Genomic DNA, 20,453 nt, shown 5'->3' on the forward strand with positions numbered 1-20,453 from the left:
GTAATAGAATCGTTGGCCTTTCAATTCTCTGTATGGACAGAGCTTTTCTTTACTTTTCAAACTATGTCATGACATGGTGTCATTTAGTGACGACCACTTGTCATTATCTTAAGGTTATCTGTCAATAGATGCTTTATGTTAATATTAACTGAAAACTCAAGTTACTGGTTCCAAGCAAGGTCAGAATTCTGGACCAAAACTATTAACATCTCCATTTTGTTCATGTGCACCTCTTTTATTGTAAGTCCATGAAGTGCCTTTTTTTTTTCAGTCACTTTTTCCCTTTCTAGGTCATACCTCAGATAATGATGTCTGCCTTGGAGATCAGACTCCATCCTATCTTGGGTGTCTGACTGTAGAGGAGAAGGCAAATATGTGTATTTTCCCAGTTTTCTAGGATGCTCTTTGTCCTGTGAGGTGACATATTGGAGATACTTTACAAAAATATGCGCTGTTGGGAAAGTAACAGGACTTGCCTTACCCTGTGTGCAGGCTGGAAATGAAGGTCAGTGGTGGGCGTGGCGGTGGCAGCCGCATAGGCTTACTGAGCCGTCCTCCACCAGGGGGCAGCACTTCCTTTACTGCTAGTGGAAGGGAGGGAGAGAGTGTGTGTGTGTGTCTCTGTGGCCTTCCAATACCTTTGCAATAACTGTAGTATGTGCTTTACTATGTTAAAGAGCTCCTCCCTTCACTCTTGAAATAATTTGATTTCTTTGAAGTTGATTTTTGAATAAAGATTTACAGAATTAAATTAGTTGCATTCAAAGAAGTTTAAAAACCCTATCTTTAGTAACAACTTTACCATGATTTGTCTTCATGTTTGTTTAAGGACCATTTAACATTGTGTTTGTAATAGAAGAAAAAACATTTTAACTTTCAAAAGTAAATTTATTATTTTCTAATTATGCATTTATTACATTTATTTTGAAGTAAAACCTGTAATCTTTAATCACTTTGAATAATCACTGTTAACATTTTTGTATGTGCAATTTTTAATGTATAAATAAATTTTTAAATATACAGCTAGACTGAAGCAATATGCTGTATACCAGAAATTGTCACAACATTGCAAACTAACTTTATTTCAATTAAAAAAAAATCTCCTAGAAGAAAATATAGGCAAAACATTCTCTGAAATAAATCTTAGCAATATTCTCCTAGGGCAGTAAACCCAGGCAATAGAAATAAAAGCAAAAATAAACAAATGAGACCTAATTGAACTTATAATCTTTGCATAGAAAAGAAAACAATACACAAAACAAAATGACAACCTATAGAGTGGGAGAAAATATTTGCAAATGATGAAACTGACAACTGCTTAATTCACAGAATATTAAAAAAATCAGCTGATACATTATAACAACAACAAAAAATAAAAAACAGTCCTCTCCAAAAATGGGCAGAAGACCTAAACAAGTAATTCTCCCATGAAGACAAACAAATGGCCAATAGGCACACGAAAAAATACTCAGTATCGCTAATTATCAGAGAAATGCAAATTAAAACTACAATGAGATATCACCTCACCAGTCAGAATGGTCATCACCCAAAAGTCCACAAATGATAAATGCTGAAGAGAGTGTGGAAAAAAGAGAACCCTCCTACAGTGCTGGTGGGAATGTAGTTTATTGCAGCTATTATGAAAAGCAGTATGGAGATTCCTTAAAAAACTAAAAACAGACCTAACATATGATCCAGCAATCCCACTCCGGGACATACATCTGGAGGGAACTCTAATTCAAAAAGTCACATGAACCCCAATGTTCATAGCAGCACTATTTACTATAACCAACCTAAAATGTCCATCAAAAGATAACTGGATAAACAAGCTGTGGTATATTTATATAATGAAATACTACTCAGCCCTATAAAAGAATAAAATAATATCATTTGCAGCAACATGGATGGACTTGGAGATCATCAGTGTAAGTAAAGGCAGTCAGACTGAGAAAGAAAAATACCATATAATATCACTCATATGTGGAATCTAAAAAAAGAAAAAAAGACATTGATGAACTCATCTACAAGACAGAAAGAGACTTGCAGACATAGTAAACAATCTTATGGATACTGGGGGAAAGGGGATGGGGAGGAATAAATTGATAGTTTGAGATATGCAAACATTAACTACTATATATAAAAATAGATTAAAAAACACATTTCTTCTGTATAGCACAGGGAAATATACTCAATATCTTGTAGTAATCTATAATAAAAAATGTGAAAATGAATATATTTGTGTATATGTATGACTGAAAATTTATGCTGATCACTAGAAATTGACAAATTGTAACAGTATAATTTTAGAAAAGCTTAATTGACCAAAAAAAAAAGTCAAGGAGAAGAAATATATATATATATATATATATATATATGTATATTCAGCTAGATTCTTAGTCGTATCACTTAACGTGTAATGGGAATGATTTTTTTCCCTCTGCCACCTTCTTACAGGTTGATGCGTTGGGAGTCTCCCTGGGCCTCTCCATCACCTCTCAGTGTGGAGACTGTCCACAGTTCCTGCTAGAACTTTGGTGTTCTTGTGGCTTTAGTTACTGTCTCTATGTTGGGATCCAAATCTGCATCTCTAGTCCCTAAGCCTTTTTTATATTCTTCTAACTACCTGTCAGAAATTTTCAACTGGATGTTTTATAGGCACCTCTTCATGTAAATTTTTACTCTCCCCTGGGGCTCTTAGCATGACCTACAAACTTTTTGCAATCACTTTGGTGTATTTCTCTCCTGTCGCCTTACTGTTCTACTTAGTTCTCTCCCACCCCTTCTGGGCTGGTTTCCTAGCTTCTTAGCATCTCCTTCCTTCACCTTGGCCTGGCTACTCAGACATCAGGTTTCAGAGCCTGATCTCTGGGAAATGTTTTTGAACTCCTCTTTGACCTCCTTAAGACTGGGTCAAGTGCTTCAATGTACCCTCTGATACCATTTTCCACCATAGCATTTGTCACTTCATATAGTATTATTGTTGCCTGTTTACTAGACATAAACTTCTTATTCACAATTTCCTAACACATAGTCTGGGGCCTGGCACTTAATAGGGACGTAATAAAAATTGTTTGGATAAGTGAGCAGTCTTATGAAGTGTCCCCAGTCTAATTAGCTGTAATTAGTCTTCTACATTATTTTTAATGTCTTTGATGGTATTGGCATTTAATAGCACTAAGGTTCACCCAGTGTTTGGGCACTTTCCTTTCTTTTTTTCTTTTGAGTACAGCACGAATGGGTTTTCATAGTTCAGTGTTCAGAAGAAGCCTCCCCTTTACTTTCTCATGGGAGACTCAGCTGAGCTTAACACGCCTGGGTGGTGCACCTGATTAGGATAACAGAACCAGAGCTATTACCCAGCTCTGCTGTGTCTGGCTTTATTGCCCTATTCAGCTGCTTATACGGCTCTTACGAGAACTTCATAGAGGCTTCTGATTATTTTTTAACTTACCTGCCCTCAGACTCAGTGGAGGTTAATTTAACAGTCTCATCCTCTCCCTACACGGTGCTGTTAGCTAATAATATGTTTGAAAAGAATTCTCTAACCTAACAACCTCCCCATATCTGTTTAAACTTTGTTGTTGAGACATTTGTGGAGCTGGCTCTTATTTATGATTTCCTCTTAGTATTTTGCTAATACCATAGTAAGGAATTGGCCCTTGTGTACAGAATGAGGTACTTTTCTTTTGGTGGTTTCTGACCGGCTGGCAGTATCTGGCCCATAAAAAGCGGCCCTTACCCCCACTCCACACTTCTCTAGCCATTCCTTTCCTGGTTCTCTTGTTTCCTAAATATGTATTTCCCAGGTGCTCTTTTGGGCCTTGTCTTCTCTTCATCTTCATCTTAAAACAATTGCAAAAATTATTGACAAATTTTACTTCTTGGTTATCATCTCAGATTGCAGTTGCTTCTTGCACACCCCATAAACCTGAGAGTGAGGCTTAGATAACTCAGGTACCTTATACGTCAACTGATTAAGCGGGGCTCTTTCCCCTTCCTTCACTGAAGTTTTGAGTTGCTCCTGTATTTGTAGTTTTTGAAGACTGTCACTATCACTGCTGTCATCTGGGCTCTGAACCTGGCCAGATCATGCCAGTTCTAGTTCCCGTAACACCTCCTGAATCTCTCTATGATGCACACCCTACCATGGTCAGTTCAGGAATGAATTTTCTCTGACCTGCACACCACTCTTCCATCTGGCCTCATCCTCCAATGCCTTGTGAAGGTGCACATTCACAGGAACCCTCGGGTGCTTGTCTTTCCTAGCTCTGCAATGCTAACCACCTGTTGCAAATTGCATAGCCCTTAACATTCCTATCAGTTCTGCCCCTCTTTATCAGGACCTGGCAGTGCCTTTTCATGTGAATTCTCTGATTGTAAAACTTAAGCACCAGATGAAGATTTTTTGTAACTTTCTTTCAAAATTGTTCCAAGTTTAAATAGACCCTTGGCTTTCAGCCATTATCTGCTGTTTAAAAGCAGTGCAGTGTTTTTTGACAGGGGACCATGGGCTCTTAAATACTGGTGCACCTCTAGAAAGATCCAAGAATCATTTGGAATTGTTGTGACCTTGTCGACAGTCTTAAGTGAGTAGGCCATGGGACCGAGGTCAAAGTTCACAATAACTTTCATGTGTGTGAGGTGGGAAGTAAATGTATGCATGTGCCAATAGCATGAGAAATTATTATGAACAATACGCATGCGCGGGCATAATAAAAAGACAAGCGCATACGCCCGAGGACGTGCTTCACCCGCTTGTACTGCAATAAACTGCTGTTTTGCTCCATGTCAGCTCCTCACGCATCATGTCAACTCCTTGTGCATTTTTCCAGTTGGGCAGCTCACCTCCTCGCATCCTTCTCCAGCCTCCCGCGGCTGACAGACCTAACCCAGTATTTCTCAGATTATTTCTAAGGCTGTAGTTTTGCTCATGCTACTTCCCGGTACCCCAAAACTATTTGGATTCCCGCTGCTTTCAGAATGTTTACATAAGTTCCAGATAGCCTGGCATTCTAGGTGCATTACATATTGGCTTAGAACTATGTTTCCAACCTCATAACCTGCCATTTTACATCATATTCCTGGTATACCTCCTGTCACAGCCAGATAGGTGTATCTGAGGCCCGCTGGTCTGGGGTGCCCTGTTCATTCCCTCTCCCACACCCTTCATCCTCTACGTCATAAAACTCTTCAGTTCCAGCTCCATCATAAGCCTTCTCTGGCATGCCCAGATGAAAATAATACCACACTTATCACCTGTAACACCTAAAACTTTGTAAATTGGATGAGTTTTTTTCTATGCACTGCTCCTACTCACTGGATGTTCTCACAGCAGGACTTTATATCCCTACAGCACCCAGCACATAATAAGCACTTGCTATTTTTTTGATGAAGAAATTGTCACTTAATCAGTTTCCACCTGTGATCCACGTGTTTGTAAGTTGAGAGTACTGTGGATTCATTGGTTTAGCTCCACACTATGAAAGTCTTCTTTGTGGAAAAACTTGTTCATAAAAGTTTAATTTCCCTTAGCTCACCATGATTATGTTCCACTAAACTTCTAACTCATTTTGAAGTTTACAGATAGGGCATGTGAGTCAAAGTGAGCCTGTGGGCATATATATTTTTACTTGATAAGTTGTAGAAATTTACCGGTATATTGAGAAGATGATCAGACTAGGACTTAGAATACAGACCTAAATTTGAGTTCTACATTTCCACCTAAGCTTAGATAAGTCATTTAAAATCTCTTGGTCTTAGTTTCCTCTATAAGGGAAAAGTTGCATAAGATAGTTTCAGCTGTCAGTTTGGAACGAAAAAGCCTATATAAATGCTTTTGAACAGGAGGCTGCAAACTTTTTTCTTTAAAAGACCAGATAGTGTTTTAGGCTTTGCTAGCAATGAAGTGTTTCATCTTCTCGACTCTGCTATTAGTAGCTTGAAAGTGGCCATAAACAATATGTAAATTAGCATTTCAGTATTTTATTTATGAGAACATTACTATATAGTTTCATTTTTATGAAATTATAAAACAAGCAATACTTATCTGTGCTTGAAAAAAAACTCAAAATTATGTCTGCCTCTAGGATGGTGGGTGTGGGTATTGACTGGATAGGGACATGAGAGAGATTTATAGGTGATGGTAATGTTCTCTATCTTGATAGTGGCTTGGATCATATAGGTTGAACTCAAGTAATGGTACTTTGGAGGTTTGTGTATTTCACTGAATATAATTTGCTTTCTCAATTTTAGTTAATATGCATGGAGTGTTTAGGGGTAAATTGTATGGACATCTGCAACATGAAATGCATTAAAAACAGATGGTGAATAGATATAAAATAAATATAGTATACTGTAGAATCTAGGTGGGTTTATGGATGTTCACTTACATTTCTCCTAACCTTTCTATATATTTGCAAATATTTCTAATTAAATGTTGCAGAGAAAATAATAAACGAATATATTCATATTTTCCTTGACTGCCTTCTACCAGTCACGGATTCTTTCCTGCAGGTAATGATTGCTTGTCAGTTTTCCTAAGAGTGCTTTTCCAACACATTTATGTACGTCTGTCTGTATGTCTGTATGTGTGTGTGTATAGATGGGTCTATGTGGAATATGTAGGAATCATTTTCTTTTCCACTTTTACATGAGTAATAGGAAGAATGTATGTTCATGAACTTATTTTTCCCCACTTAATGCCTTGATTGTGTTTCCTTGTCTTTCTCTATATACATTATGCATGTATATCTCCTTTGAATCATTGCAAAATATTCCACAGTGGAGAGATATATATCCAAGACTATATATATATTTCTTGGTGATATATATTTAGATTTTTCCATTTTCCTCTTACAAATTGCAGCAGTGCAATTTGTAAAAGAACAAACTATTTCTCTAGGGTAGACACTGAGAAATGGAATCACCAGTTTGTAGTATATGTTTATTTTTATATTAATAGATTGTCCTCCTGTAAAGCTGTAACAGTAGTCCCTCCAGCAGAGATTAAATTACCTGTTTCTTTTCAACTTTCTGAGCATTATCACTTTATTTATTTATTTATTTATTTATTTATTTATTTATTATTTATTTTTTTTTTTTTTTTTGCTAATTTGATAGGATGCTGGTATCTGGTTGGGTTAATTTGCAGTGTCTCTGGTGACTGCAACTGAGCATATTTTTATGCTTGCACCATTTTCCATTTCTTTACAGTCCTGTGCTCATCTTCTTGCTCTCTTTTGTCTTGTAATTCCTTTATTTTAGAAATCGTACTTGTTTTAAATTAATATTTTCATTTTTATGGGCTATTCCTAATCATTTATCTCAAAATATATTGCATAATCTGCCATTCCTCACTATTTCAATTGCCAATTTTGTTGCATGCAAAACTCCATTTTATATGGATCCTTTCCTAGACACTGTTCTGTTTTGTTAATTTCTACCTCTGTTCTGTGCCATTATCACACTGTAGTATGTAAGCTCTATGTAAGTGTTTGTAAAATAAAAGTAATGTGTGAAGTTTGTGTGAGTACCGTCTCTCCAATTTTGGCATCTGTGTAGTATTAGCTTTATAAAAATCATTTAAGTAAACTTGCAGAAAAGGAAAATATGTGTAGAAAAATAATGTATTTCTTGAAAATTGGGAGAACCAACTAAAGACATATGGACATTAGAGATAGAGCTCTATTTATTTTTTTCTAAGAACTCCTGATTTGAAAATGTTAACCAGCTCTTACTTAGATGGTACCAGTAGGTCTTACTGCTTTCTCTTCTCACCGTTGCTTTACATAGTATCTTGTCTCAGATTTTTTAAAAGAAAACTTTAAAAAATGAAAAATATACAATTACATTAAATTTCTGGAATTCAGTCTACGAGATTTGTCCTTTTTCTCATGTTAGACAGATAATATATAAGAAAGTTTTCTCCCCCCAACCAAAAAAAAAATATATATATATATGCCTCTAGAGGGCAGCATTCCTCATACAACAGATACGACAAATAAAAAAAGAATTCCACTGTCCAAGAAGTTTAAGAAACAAAAGATAAACAAGCTTTTACAAGTTTCTTTCTTGTAAAATTTCTCAGAATCTTTAACATACTATTGTGCAATATGACTCATCAATAGGCCACTATTATGGCACACAGTGTTTCTTCAAACTTAATCACAGTAACCTTTCTTCAAGGAACATCTCTAGTGACAACTCCTACAGAATGCATTTGGAAACAATCTGGTAGAGAAATTCTCTAGTTGACAAGTTTCAATTCCTTTTTTTATTCATAGACTTGCTCTTATGATTTTTAAAACAGGTCTTTAGACATCCCCCTCTATTCACAGATCATGACTGAGAATGGAATAACTATTTACATTTATTTTGGGGAAATCAGAAACATGGAGAACTTACTGCTTGACTTGCTCAAAGGAAAACAGCGAAAGAAAGAAAAGAAGATAAAAGAAAAAACAGGAAAGAAAGAGAGAGAGAGAGAAAGGCTGGTGCTATAACTAGTTGAGAGACCCCTAGCTTTAAAAACCACAAAGCAGTTGAGGTATGCATAATAAAACATGTTCATACTTACCCAAACTCAGAATATTAAATACTTGAACTCCATTAACTTCTTTCCACAGTCCATGTCAACTGAAATTAAATTTCCTAATTTAAAGATATGTTGTAAGCCTGATGAGACCTCTATAGACTTCTATAGATGAAATGTTCTTAAATTTTAACTTGTGAGAGAGCTCTTAAACAAAATTACTCCCCTCTTTTGTTGTCATTTGGTCTTTCACTGAAATGATGAAAGCAGGTTTAAAATATAGACATGCCCCCACAACCCAAGTACTCTTGCAGAATACTTGGAGAATAATGGGGGATGAGCCATGACTTCAAATATAATACATGTGTCCAAATGTTTGATTACTAAATAGTCTTTATCCATAAACAATGTTTAAAATGTTTCTTTCTCTTTTTAATTTTGCATGACTATGAGGTAAGCCACAAAGAAAATGCAAGTACAGGCATACCTTGGAAACACTGCAGGCTCAATTCCAGCCTACTGCTATGAAGCCAATGTCACAACAAAGCAAGTCACAGGAGTTTTGGGGTTTCCTAGTATATATAAATTTATAGTTGCAATATACTATAGCCTGATAAGTACACAATAGCATTATGTCTAAAAAATATACATACCTTAATCAAAAAATACTTTATTGTTAAAAAATGCTAATCATCCACTGAGCTGACAGTGAGCTGTAATCTTTCTGCTGGTGGAGGGTCTTGCCTCCATGTTGGCGACTGCTGACTGACCAGGGCGGTGGTTGCTGGAAGCTGGGGTGGCTGTGGTAATTTCTAAAAATTAAGCAGTAAAGTTTGCTGCATCAATTGGCTCTTGCTTTTACAAGTGATTTCCCTCTAATGTGTAATGCTGTTTGATAGCACTCTATCCACAGTAAAACTTCTTTCAAATCTGGACTCAATTCTCTCAAACCCTACTGTCACTTTATCAAGTTTATGTAATATTCTAAATCCTTTTTGGTCATTTCAACAATCTTCATAACATCTTCACCAGGAGTAGATTTCATCTCAAAATCACCTTCTTTGTTCATCCATAAGGAGCAACTCTTCACCCATTCACATTTTATCCTGAGATTGCAGCTAATTCAGTCACATCTCCATGCTCCAATTCTGATTCTCATTCTCTTGCTATTTCCACCACATCTGTAATTCATTCCTCCACTGAAGGTTTGAACTCCTCAAAAAGTCATCCAGGAGGATTGGAATCAATGTCTTTCAAACTCTTGTTAATGTTGATACTTTGACCTCTTCCCACAAGTCACAAATGTTCTTAATGGCATCTAGAATGGGGAACCCTGTCCAGAAGGTTTTCACTGTACTTGGCACAGATTCATCAGAGGAATCTCTACCTTTGGCAGCTGTAGCCTTGCAAAATATATCTTAAATTATAAGACTTGAGAGTTGTAGTCACTCTGTCCATGGGCTGCAGAACATGTTTTGTTAGCAGGCACATAACATTAATCTCCATCAGAGCTCTTGGGTGATCAGTTACCTTGCCAATGAGCAAAAATATTTTGAAAGGAATCTTTTCTTTCTGAGGTCTCAAATGTGAGCTTAAAATATTCAATAAACCATGTTGTCAATAGATGTGCTCTCATCTAGGCTTTGTTGTTCCATTCATAGAGCACAGGAGAGCAGACTGAACATAATTCTTCAGGGCCTGATGGTTTTCAGAATGGTAAATAAGTACTGGCTTCAACTTAAAGTCACCAGCAATGTTAGACCTGAGTGAAAGTCCTAGATGGCATCTTCCAATATAAGGCTGTCCCATCAACACTGAAAATATGTCGTTTAGTGTAGACACCAAAATGAATTCTCTTATTGTGATATTGAGGCTGACTTGCTGCACTTTCTCCATCAGCCTTTATTGTTTCCCCTTGTACTCTTTTGTTATGGAGATTGTGTCTTTCCTTAAACCTCATCAGCCAACCTCTGCTAGCTTCAGCCTTCTCTTCTGCAGCTTCCTCACCTCTCTCAGCCTTCAGGGAATTAAAGAGAATTAGGGCCTTGCTCTAGATTAGGTTTGGATTAAGGGAATGCTGTGGCTGATTAGATTTTTATCTAGAACAAAAAAGCATTCTCCGTATCAGCAATTAGCCTGTTTCACTTTCTTATTATTTGTGTATTCACTGGAGTAGCACTGTTAATTTCCTTCAAGAGCTTTCCTTTGCTCACAATTTGGCTCATTTGCACAAGAGGCCTAGTTTTCAGCCTATCTCAGCTTTAGTATGTCTTCCTCACTGCACTTGTTTCTAGTTTTTGATTTAAAGTGAGAGACATGCAACTCCTACTTTCACTTGAACACTGGGACCACTGTAGGTTTATTAATCATCCTGATTACAATATTGTTCTGTATTAAGGAATAGGGAGGCCTGAAGAGAGGGAGAGAGATGGGGGAATGACCAGTTGGTGGAGCAGCCAGAACACACAGCCTTTACCGATTGTGTTTGCCATCTTAAATGGGTGTGGTTTTTGGCACCCCGAAACAATTGCCATAGTAACATCAAGGATTACTGATCACAGATTACCACACCAAGTACAATAATAATGAAAAATTATGAAATATTGCAAGAATTACTAAAATGTAACACAAAGACATGAAGTGAGCAGATGCTGTGATAGCGCTGCCACCGGCACAGTGAATTGAGACTAGAAGAAAACAATGCACCAATTTTAACATGAATAGTAATCACAATTAGCTCTGGTAAAGCAAAATTTAAAAACTATTACTTATATAAAAATATTTTAAACAAAAAAGTAGACAATATTAAGAGACATTTTCAGGAAATACATAGTAAATCTTCATAAGAAGTTTTCTAAGTTAAAAGAGAAGCAAAAAACTTATTCACCTGAGATCAGAAGTAAATGTCCAAAGAACATTTTAAAAAGATTTTTAAAGGATCTGGGCTTATTACTTTAGTAAGCTATAAAATGACATGGATTCTTGCAAAAAGAAAGGGAGGGAGGGAGAGAGAGATGTAAGAAAGAAAGGAAGGATGGAAGGAAGGAAGGACAGAAGGAAGGAAAGAGGGAAGAAACCACATTTAAGTAGAGAGATGGTAAATAAATTATTTCAATTATAGATATTTTATTAGAAAATTATGAGGAATACTAAAACAGATATTATAGAAAAAGTAGAAGGCCTTCAATTAAGCCACCAAACAACTGTCCATCATATGGAAGACCTGTATCAAAAATCAGTAGATTCAAAATATGAGAAATTACTTTTCGTTTAGCTTTAGATAAGCCATATGATACAAGAGACACTACCAAAGTACAACTTTAGACACATTTTGTTTGAAAGAACTTCCAAACTTAAGAAGAAATGTCAATATGTACCTTAAAAAAATCAAAATTTTAGCATGGATTATTTTTCATCTTTTACACAGCCAAAGAATTTCAGCTATATATTAAAATATTAGTCTCTGTCTCAATAGACAGCTCCAGCCATGTTAGGTTAAAAAGCTACACTTATTGGATTTTTAAAAGAAGAAACTGATATTCCTCTTATTGCTCTGCTCCATTATATGACATACATAGAGTAGATTTGTGAGGGGGCGAGTATATCTCAGTGATAGAGTGTGTGCCTAGCATGCACAAGGTCCTGGTTTCAATCCCCAGTGCCATCATCAAAAACAAACAAACATACAACTAAACCTAATTACCTCCCTCTCAAAAAATAGAATGAAAAAATGTTTGTGCTCAGCATTCTAAAGCTATGAAACGTAGCATGTATTAAATTGTTAAAACTGATAAGTATGTGCTTGAAAATAATAAAAATCCTAGACAGCTTGCAAAACTTCTGAAAAAATAGAAAACAATACATTTAAGAATCTTGTGTTCCTTGCTCAATGGTTGAGTAGAGGAAGAATTTCACAAAGATTTACTGTATTATTGACGCTGATTAAGAAAGTGTTTTTTTCAATATTCAATAATCAAAGATAAAAATGGCAGTGCTCATGTTTTCTCAATGGTATCTCAGTACAGGTAAACAACCATGGCCTCAAGTACCAAAGAAAGAGAAGTTTTACCTATGACCTAGTTACACAGGTACAGAAATTTATGTTGAAATTGAAAGTTCTTATAATTGTGGGAGCCCATGATTGGGTTAACAAATTGTAACAGATCCCAGCCGCTTATCTCCTTAAAGAAGACTTGCTTAGTAACTGCCTTGAAGTTTTAGCAATGACCCAGGTCCCTGGCTATAAACGCTGGGCGTGCCTGCTGTTAGTATTCTATCCCCAAAACAGCCTTGGGCTGGAATGGTAAAAAGCTGCAGACTCTGAGGTGAGAAGGCTGGGTAGCCAATGACGGGTAAGATCCCCTGAGGGGGGCAACCTAAGACAGGCACAGCCGCCTGAGTCCAAGTTGTTAAGCAGCTGATTCTCATACGTTCCGCCCTGATGAGCTGAAAGGCTCAACACCCACGAACATGATTCACCAAAAAGGGTCCTCTGACCTTGAGCCAAACACCAACAATAAACAAAGCCTTTGTACTCATTGTGATCCCATCCTATCCTTCCCTAAATCCCTGCATTCCTCCTTTGACTGTACTCAATAAATGTGGGAGATTGGAGAGGCTCGAGGCTCCCAACTCCCTCTCGCTCTCTTGAATATTCCACAGAGTCTTTAATAGTTATTCCGTCTCGGTGGGACTTCTGCTGGCCAGAACCCACAACTGGTGATGAATCTACAATAATATGATTTGATAATAAAGATTTTACACTTTTCCCTAACATGAATCAATGTACAGAATATTTTATTTACAATACAGAGTGTTGTAAAATTGGCTGCAAAAATAATCAGAAATAGTTGAACACTTTGTTGTTTTGATCGAGTTTAAACTTGTTGTTCAACTTATGCAATATCCTTAGGAAATGATGTTAATAACACTAAGTTGACACAAGAATTAGTGAATTTGCTTAATTAGCACAGATTTGAAACTGTTAAACTTTTGCTTCAAATTCAAAAAAAACATGAACAAGTTTTATCATTATAAATAAAAATAGTAAAAGAAAAAATTTTGGCACTTAATTCAGACATTGAAAAGTATAAGTTTCTTTGGAACAACTTAGTCATGTCAATCTACATTTTCAACCATAAATTGTTTGAAGTCTCAACTAAGATCAAATATTTTTGATGAAAATTTGGTGATCCAATCAAGATGTAAAAGACCTACTAGGTTTCAAGGAATTGGTTTAAAAAAGTAAAATAGATAAAGAAGTTTATACTGTATAGCACAGGGAAATATACTCAATAACTTATAGTAGCTCAAGGTAAAAAAGAATAAGAAAATGAATATATATATATATATATATATATATATATATATATATATATTCATGTATGACTGAAGAATTGTGCCGTATGCCAGAGATCGACATAACATTGTAAACTGACTATACCTCAATTTAAAAAAAAATTACAAAATTTATTTAATAAATATAAAGTGAACACATAGTTCCAAAAACTTGAAAAAGTTTTTTAAAAAAAGTTAAATATCTCAATCTTGTCATATTGTTTAAATGTTAGAATGATAATATCCTGGATATGTCAGATTAAATAAAATACATTAAAATTATATCTAGCCCTTTTTAACTCTTTTAAATGAGGGTACTAGAAATATTTAAATAACATATGTGTCTCAAATTATATTTCTATCACACAGTGCTATTCTACGCAAGAGTAACTAAAGATAAACATAATTAAGTTCTTGCAAGAGGAGCAAATGCTTTAGAACATCGCTATCAACTACTAAAAATTTACCCTGTAAGTTCACATTACAATAGCCCATCTCACTATCTGCACAACACACAGTGAACAAGTCTCAGCACCAGAATAAAAATTTGCCCAAGAAAGATTCCGTGTTTGCAGATGGATGGGTAAAAACATACAGAAGGAGGCAAACTTCAGTAGTATATTGGCTTAAAGTGTCTTTCATAAAAAACTAAAACATGAAAGACCCATACTCTAGGAAACTAGTTGCAGAATATAACAGAAATGAATTATAAAAACATAACAAGAGTAATAAAATTAGGTACTTAAAGTAAAGATACAAACTATACAACAGCAAAAAAAACTATATCTAAATTTTACATCTTTGCTGCAACAGGGATAAGCATCTCATATACTATACTAACGACATCATAAGGGTGGACTCACATGAAAAAATAGAACGGCAAAGCAAAAGTATAGTACTTTTAAAGTAAATGAATGGAGTTGCAAGTTGTTAGAGAACAGAAACAAGTCTTGTGCATTTTCATGCTTCCCTCAGAAGCCCAGGGGTGTACATATCACATAATACTAAAGTTACTTCTTTATAATTTACTAAGTGCAATATTTTAAATGTTTAAAGTTATTCATAATTTTAGACTTATCAAGAATAAAAAGTTAAAATAACACCTAAAGTGCCTAAAGAAGTTTTTTAAAAGTATATAAAACAGCATGAGAAATGTATCTTCAAAACAACATAGTACATAAGAATAGACATATACACCAATGAAACAGTACTGAAAGTCCAGACTTTAAGCCATAAATCTATTTTCAAGTGATTTTGATTAGGGTGCCAAGTTCATTCAATGGAGAAAGAAAGGTCTCCTCAACCAATTGTGCTGGAGCAACTGGATTTCCACACATAAAAGAATGAAGTTGACCCCTGCGTCACACCATATACAAAAGTTAACTCAACATGGATCAACAATCTACATATAAAAGCTAAAATCACAAAACTGTTATGCAAAAACACAGGGGTAAATCTTCATGATCGTGGATTGCCATTATCATGGCAGTAGCTCTTAGATATGACACCAAAGTACAAGCAACAAAAGAAAAAATAGATAAATTGGACTTCATCAAATGTAAAACTTTAAAATAAATAAATAAATAAAACTTTTGTACATCAAGATATTATCAATAAAGTAAAAAGTTAACCTACCTAATGGGTGAAAATATTTGTAAGCCATATATCTGATAAGGGTTTAACATCCAAAATATATAAAAAATTTGTATAACACAACAAAAAGACAAACAAGTTAATTTTAAAATGGGCAAAGGTCTGGAATAGACATTTCTTAAAAGGAGATATATAAATGACCAGAAAGCACATGAAAAAATGCCTAACATCATCAGCCATTAGAGAAATGCAAATGAAAATCACACTGAGACACCACTTTGTGCCTACTGGGGTAGCCATAATTATTTTAAAATTTTAATACTTTTTTTAAAACAAAATATAAGCACTGGCGAGGATATGAAGAAACTGTAGCTTGTTGGTGGTAATAAAAACAATACATACACTGTGGAAAATAGTTTGGTATTTTCTAAAAAAGATAAAAACAGAATTACTATATGACCCTCAAATTCCATTCCTAGATATATACACAAGATTTGAATAAAGTCTCTAAAAAATATTTATACACCAACATTCATTGCAAGCCTTATTCACAACAGCCAAAAAGTGAAAATAACCCGTGTTCATTAACAAATGAATGGATAAACAAAATATGATATATACATACAATAGACTGTTATTCAACTATGAAAATGAATGAAGTTCTGACACACATTCTACAACATGGATGGACCTGGAAAACATTATGTTAAGTGAAATAAGCAAGGCAAAAGGGACAAATGTTGTATGAGTCTCCACTTGTATGAAATATCTAAAATTAACAAATTCATAGAGACAGAAAGTAAATTTGAGGCTACCAGATTCAAGGGGAGGAGAGAACAGAGAGTTAATCTTCAAAATAACTCACTACCCCTACAAGCTAGGTAAAACAGATAATATAAAACAGCAAAAGGAAAACTGGCACTCTGTACCTCCACCAGGAATTGGAAACAATTTACAGGAAATGGACACAGCAATGTTTCTCCTGCATCAGGATCACCTGAGGGCTTGATAACCCACAATACCTCCTCTCGGTGTTACCCAAGAAGGCTACCCTTCTAACTAGTTCCCACAGGAGGCTGGCACTACTAGTGGTAGGGGACCACACTTTGAGAACCACTAGTAAAGGTAATTTACAGATAAATACAAGATAAATTAATAAAGAGTATGAATGAAATCTGTGGTGCCAAAACAACACAGTCTAAGAACATGGAGTTCTAATGCCTCCCTTAGTTTTAAGTTCAAGTGTCTAGGAACTAATGGCTTGTAAATAATGCTTCATAATTTGTCTTTTCCACCATTCTAGAGACTGCAAATTTGAAGTTACAGTTTGTGACAGGGATCTAATTTATACTGTATATTAAGAGCAAAGATGTGTTTTACATGATAAATAAGGAGAAAAGGCTGAAATCTTTTGTAGACATTGTAAAGCCTAATCAAAATTGTACTCTGGATAGATGGCCAACCCACCTTGGAAGTGAACCAAGAGAGTACTTAAAGCAAAGTCAAGATTTTTCTTAAGGAAAAAAAATTGAGTCAGCTATACTAAAAATATGGAGAATATAAATATTTCTATACTATAAGCATTGGAAGAAAGCTCTTGGAAAAGTTTTCAAAACTGTTATTATCAAGTACTCAATGAAACCAAAGAAAATCTTCAACCATGTTTCCATGAAATAACATATTTGGCACAGTGGAACCTGTGCAGAAATCCTCCCACTTTAATTAGTGCAAGATGAATCTGCTGGGAACTAAACAGAATATACTACAAAGGGAATTACTGGATATAAACTAACTTCTGTTCAACAGAGTTACATGCCCACATCCTCCAAAGTGGTTTTATATTGGAAAGATTTTTAAAAGATGGTGACATACAAGTATGAGGGAAAGAGCATAGAAGAATTCCAATCTTCAATAAAGACAGCTAATCTTCCTTGGTGAAATGGCTAATTCCAGGGCTAGAGCAGAGAATGCACAAGATGAGCCTGGGACATCCTGTGGTACTAGAAAGCCAGTCAATCCTCAAAAAGTGATGGGACAGAAGCCTTCTTGAAGGGGTTCCCTAGGGCCAAACTATAATAATTATAGCACAAAAATAATGATGGTAATAGATTGAATCCATAGAATAAGAATCTGTAAGTACATCTGATATAAGTAAAATAAAAATCCTCAAGGCTATTCTGATATAGATTTAAAAATTGAACACATACCTAAGAAGGAAAGCTTTTCTTTTTTTTTTTTTTTGATTGAATGTAGATTTATTCAGAGAGATACATTGAACGGCAAGAGAAAGGCCATGAGGTGTGGGGTTTGGGTGCTCAGATTAAAAGTAGGCACACACTCCATAGACAGATTGTGGGCTGTCTCCAAAGAGGGAGAGAGGGGGTGGCTGTGAAGGCGCCATGTTGCTGGTTTTTATGGGCTTGGTGGTGAAAGCTTTTCTTTATAGGAGATCCAACCAATAAATGCAGAAGGAATGACGGAAACAGAAAATCACCATTTGGCAAACACCACGGTAATAATATCATTTCAGGTAAGAATCATCAATGAAAATAAAAATTAGAGAGTATGATGTAAAATAAGATAATTACCTGGTCACAAAGTGTTTTCCTACAGAACACTTATTAATTACAAAGGAAAAGCACAACTACAGCAGACAAGCCCAATCGTATCACCTAAACCAAGTGAACAAGTTAGCATCACTGGTAATTGTACAAATCAGTAGCACGTGCCTCTTAGTAAGCTTAATAACGTCACTTGTAGAGTTCTCTTAACCAAAAATTTTTAACATTCATTGAATCATGGGGAAAAAACACAAATCCAAATTGTGGGGCATTCTATAAAATTACTGACCAGTACTCTTCAAAGTATAAGAGTCGTGAGAGACAAAGAAAGATTTTGGAATGGTTTCAGATTAAAGAAAACTAAGAGGGGACATGACAACTAAAATGCAACTGCATCAGATCCTGGACAGAGGGAGGACATTACTGAGACAACCGGTGAAAACTGAATACAGCCGGGAGACTAGGTAACAGTACTATATCAGTGTTAGTTTCCTGATTTTGATAACTACACTGTCACTGTGTAAGCTGTTAACATTTGGGGAACCTCGATGAAGACTACATGGGAAAACTTTGCAATATTTTGGTAGTTTTTTCCTGAGTTTGACAAAAAAATAAAAGTAAAACCACACACACACACACAAAAAAAAAAAACAAAGCTAATAAATCAGAATAAAATCTTGCTTTTATATCATATCAAGTTACTTCTGTACCTGTGAAGAAACTATTACTGTTGACCCAGAATTTCATTGGGATAATAAAAAAAAATGACATGTGCTAGGGCAGATACTCAAGTTAAGTAACTTAAACTACCATTGCTTCTTGCTAAAGGAACGAGAAAAAGAGAAGCCAAGAAAATCAGAAAAAATCTTATATAATTTCTGCCAACATTTTTATGATAGTTTTCAACTGGCTGCAGTATTACCCCCTTAATGACAGTTGAAGATGTTTTGTGAGTCAGTAACTATACACGACTGTAGCACAATGGCATCACAGTGGGGTAGGGGACCAGAAAAGCACGGGGCTCTCTCACCAATGGGTTGTCTTGTCCAAAACAAATAATGGCACCCTGACTGACACACACCCCTAGAGGAAGGTGGAGAAGTTGATCGTGGGCAACAGTGAAGAGCTCGTTTGTTACCACTGTCCCAGGTCAGTCTGAGAGGCCCAGATCTGCAGAAAATCCTGCTCAGGAAGGGCCAAGGGCTTGCCATCAGTCACACGCCCCTGCAGGCAATCAGCTGTGACTTTAAACTGAGCTCTCCTGTGCTCCTTGAAGTACGAGGAGGGAAAATGTAAAGCAGAAGACTTTCCTAGCTACAGCAGGTAAGACACTTTCTCAGCACTCATGAGTGGGTAGCATGTACACCAAGATACTCACTGCAGCATTTTTTATACTAAAAAGCACTGGGAACAAGTTAAACATCCAGTAGGTAAGCTATAACATAACTCACCACTGTGCCAGGAGAGCTGGGGTAGGTTTAGCAGCTCTCTTGTTAGTAAACACTAAGTCACAGGCTGCAGATGTGCTGAATTTCTATCAGAACAAAGAATTTTCATCTCTAAAGGACTCACCTTTCAGATAAGGTTGCATGAGCATATCTGTAGCGCTCAGTTCCTGGAGGTACAGCTCCTGAGTCACAGGGCATCGGCACCTTATTTCAACAGATAATCCAAAAAAGGCTGCATAAATGTACAACTCCCAGCAATGGGGAGAAGGGAGTGAAAGACCACAGAGTAGGACAGGTCCCTCCTGTCACAGGTCACGCTTAATAAGGGACGAGAGCACAACTACAGCTTTTGTAACTAAAACACATCAGGAAAGCTGTGAGCCTGCCCCAAGTTGGTGTTAAGGAGCAATTACAGAAAATACAAAACTGTGGGAGCACAAACTTGGGTTAACAAATTTTGATATTGTAATGATTGTTTAACGAAATCATATTCTCACATTTATGTAAACACATAAGAAATATATAATCAAAACCCATGCTTTCTGTGTTTGTCATTATACTGCTCCTTCAAAGCAAAATGTCCAAAGCACAAAAGACTGAACTCTCAGTGGCAGTCACCGCCTTAGCTGCGGGACTTTGCTCAGCTGCCTTGAAGCTGCTGTGCGAGCAGGGACCAGCTATGAACTGTCTCCTCGCCGTGAAAAGCAGAGACATGCTTTGCTCACTTTGTTTAGTTCAAGGTCACAGACTCAGGGCTGCTTCTGCTTATGGAAAACCATAGCTCATCCCTCGCCCTAACCGGCAGGACGTGCTTGGCTTACCAGGCGCAGGTGGATAGTGTAGGTCACTCCTGCTCACAGAAAACTGACCTAGCCCTCAGCTGGGGGCAGCTGGGCTGCTTCGCGTGCTTAGGTGATTTCTGATTATAGTATGAAGACTCTGTGGTGGCCTGGGGTTTCATTATCAATTATTCAGAACACTGTA

General features: G+C 36.2%; 1 protein-coding gene across 7 annotated transcripts in view; it reads right to left on the reverse strand.

Annotated features, from left to right (window-relative positions):
• The window catches only part of LOC116151868 (junction-mediating and -regulatory protein), a 68,347-nt gene that overhangs the window by 19,301 nt on the left and 28,593 nt on the right, over nucleotides 1–20,453 (reverse strand). For 6 of the 7 annotated variants that reach the window (XR_010379710.1, XR_010379713.1, XR_010379709.1 and 3 more), the window contains one exon: nucleotides 19,594–19,673. Coding sequence is in view for 2 of the 7 variants with exons in the window: in XM_064483663.1 (XP_064339733.1) it covers nucleotides 19,594–19,673 (80 nt within the window). In the remaining 5 variants the exon portion in view is untranslated. Of the gene's footprint in view, nucleotides 1–14,967; nucleotides 16,152–19,593; nucleotides 19,674–20,453 lie in introns of those variants that run through there. The other variant, XM_064483662.1, reaches the window with a different exon arrangement.

The sequence above is a fragment of the Camelus dromedarius genome, unplaced genomic scaffold (genome assembly GCF_036321535.1).
Source record: "Camelus dromedarius isolate mCamDro1 unplaced genomic scaffold, mCamDro1.pat HAP1_SCAFFOLD_179, whole genome shotgun sequence".
NCBI classification, from domain to species: domain Eukaryota; kingdom Metazoa; phylum Chordata; class Mammalia; order Artiodactyla; family Camelidae; genus Camelus; species Camelus dromedarius.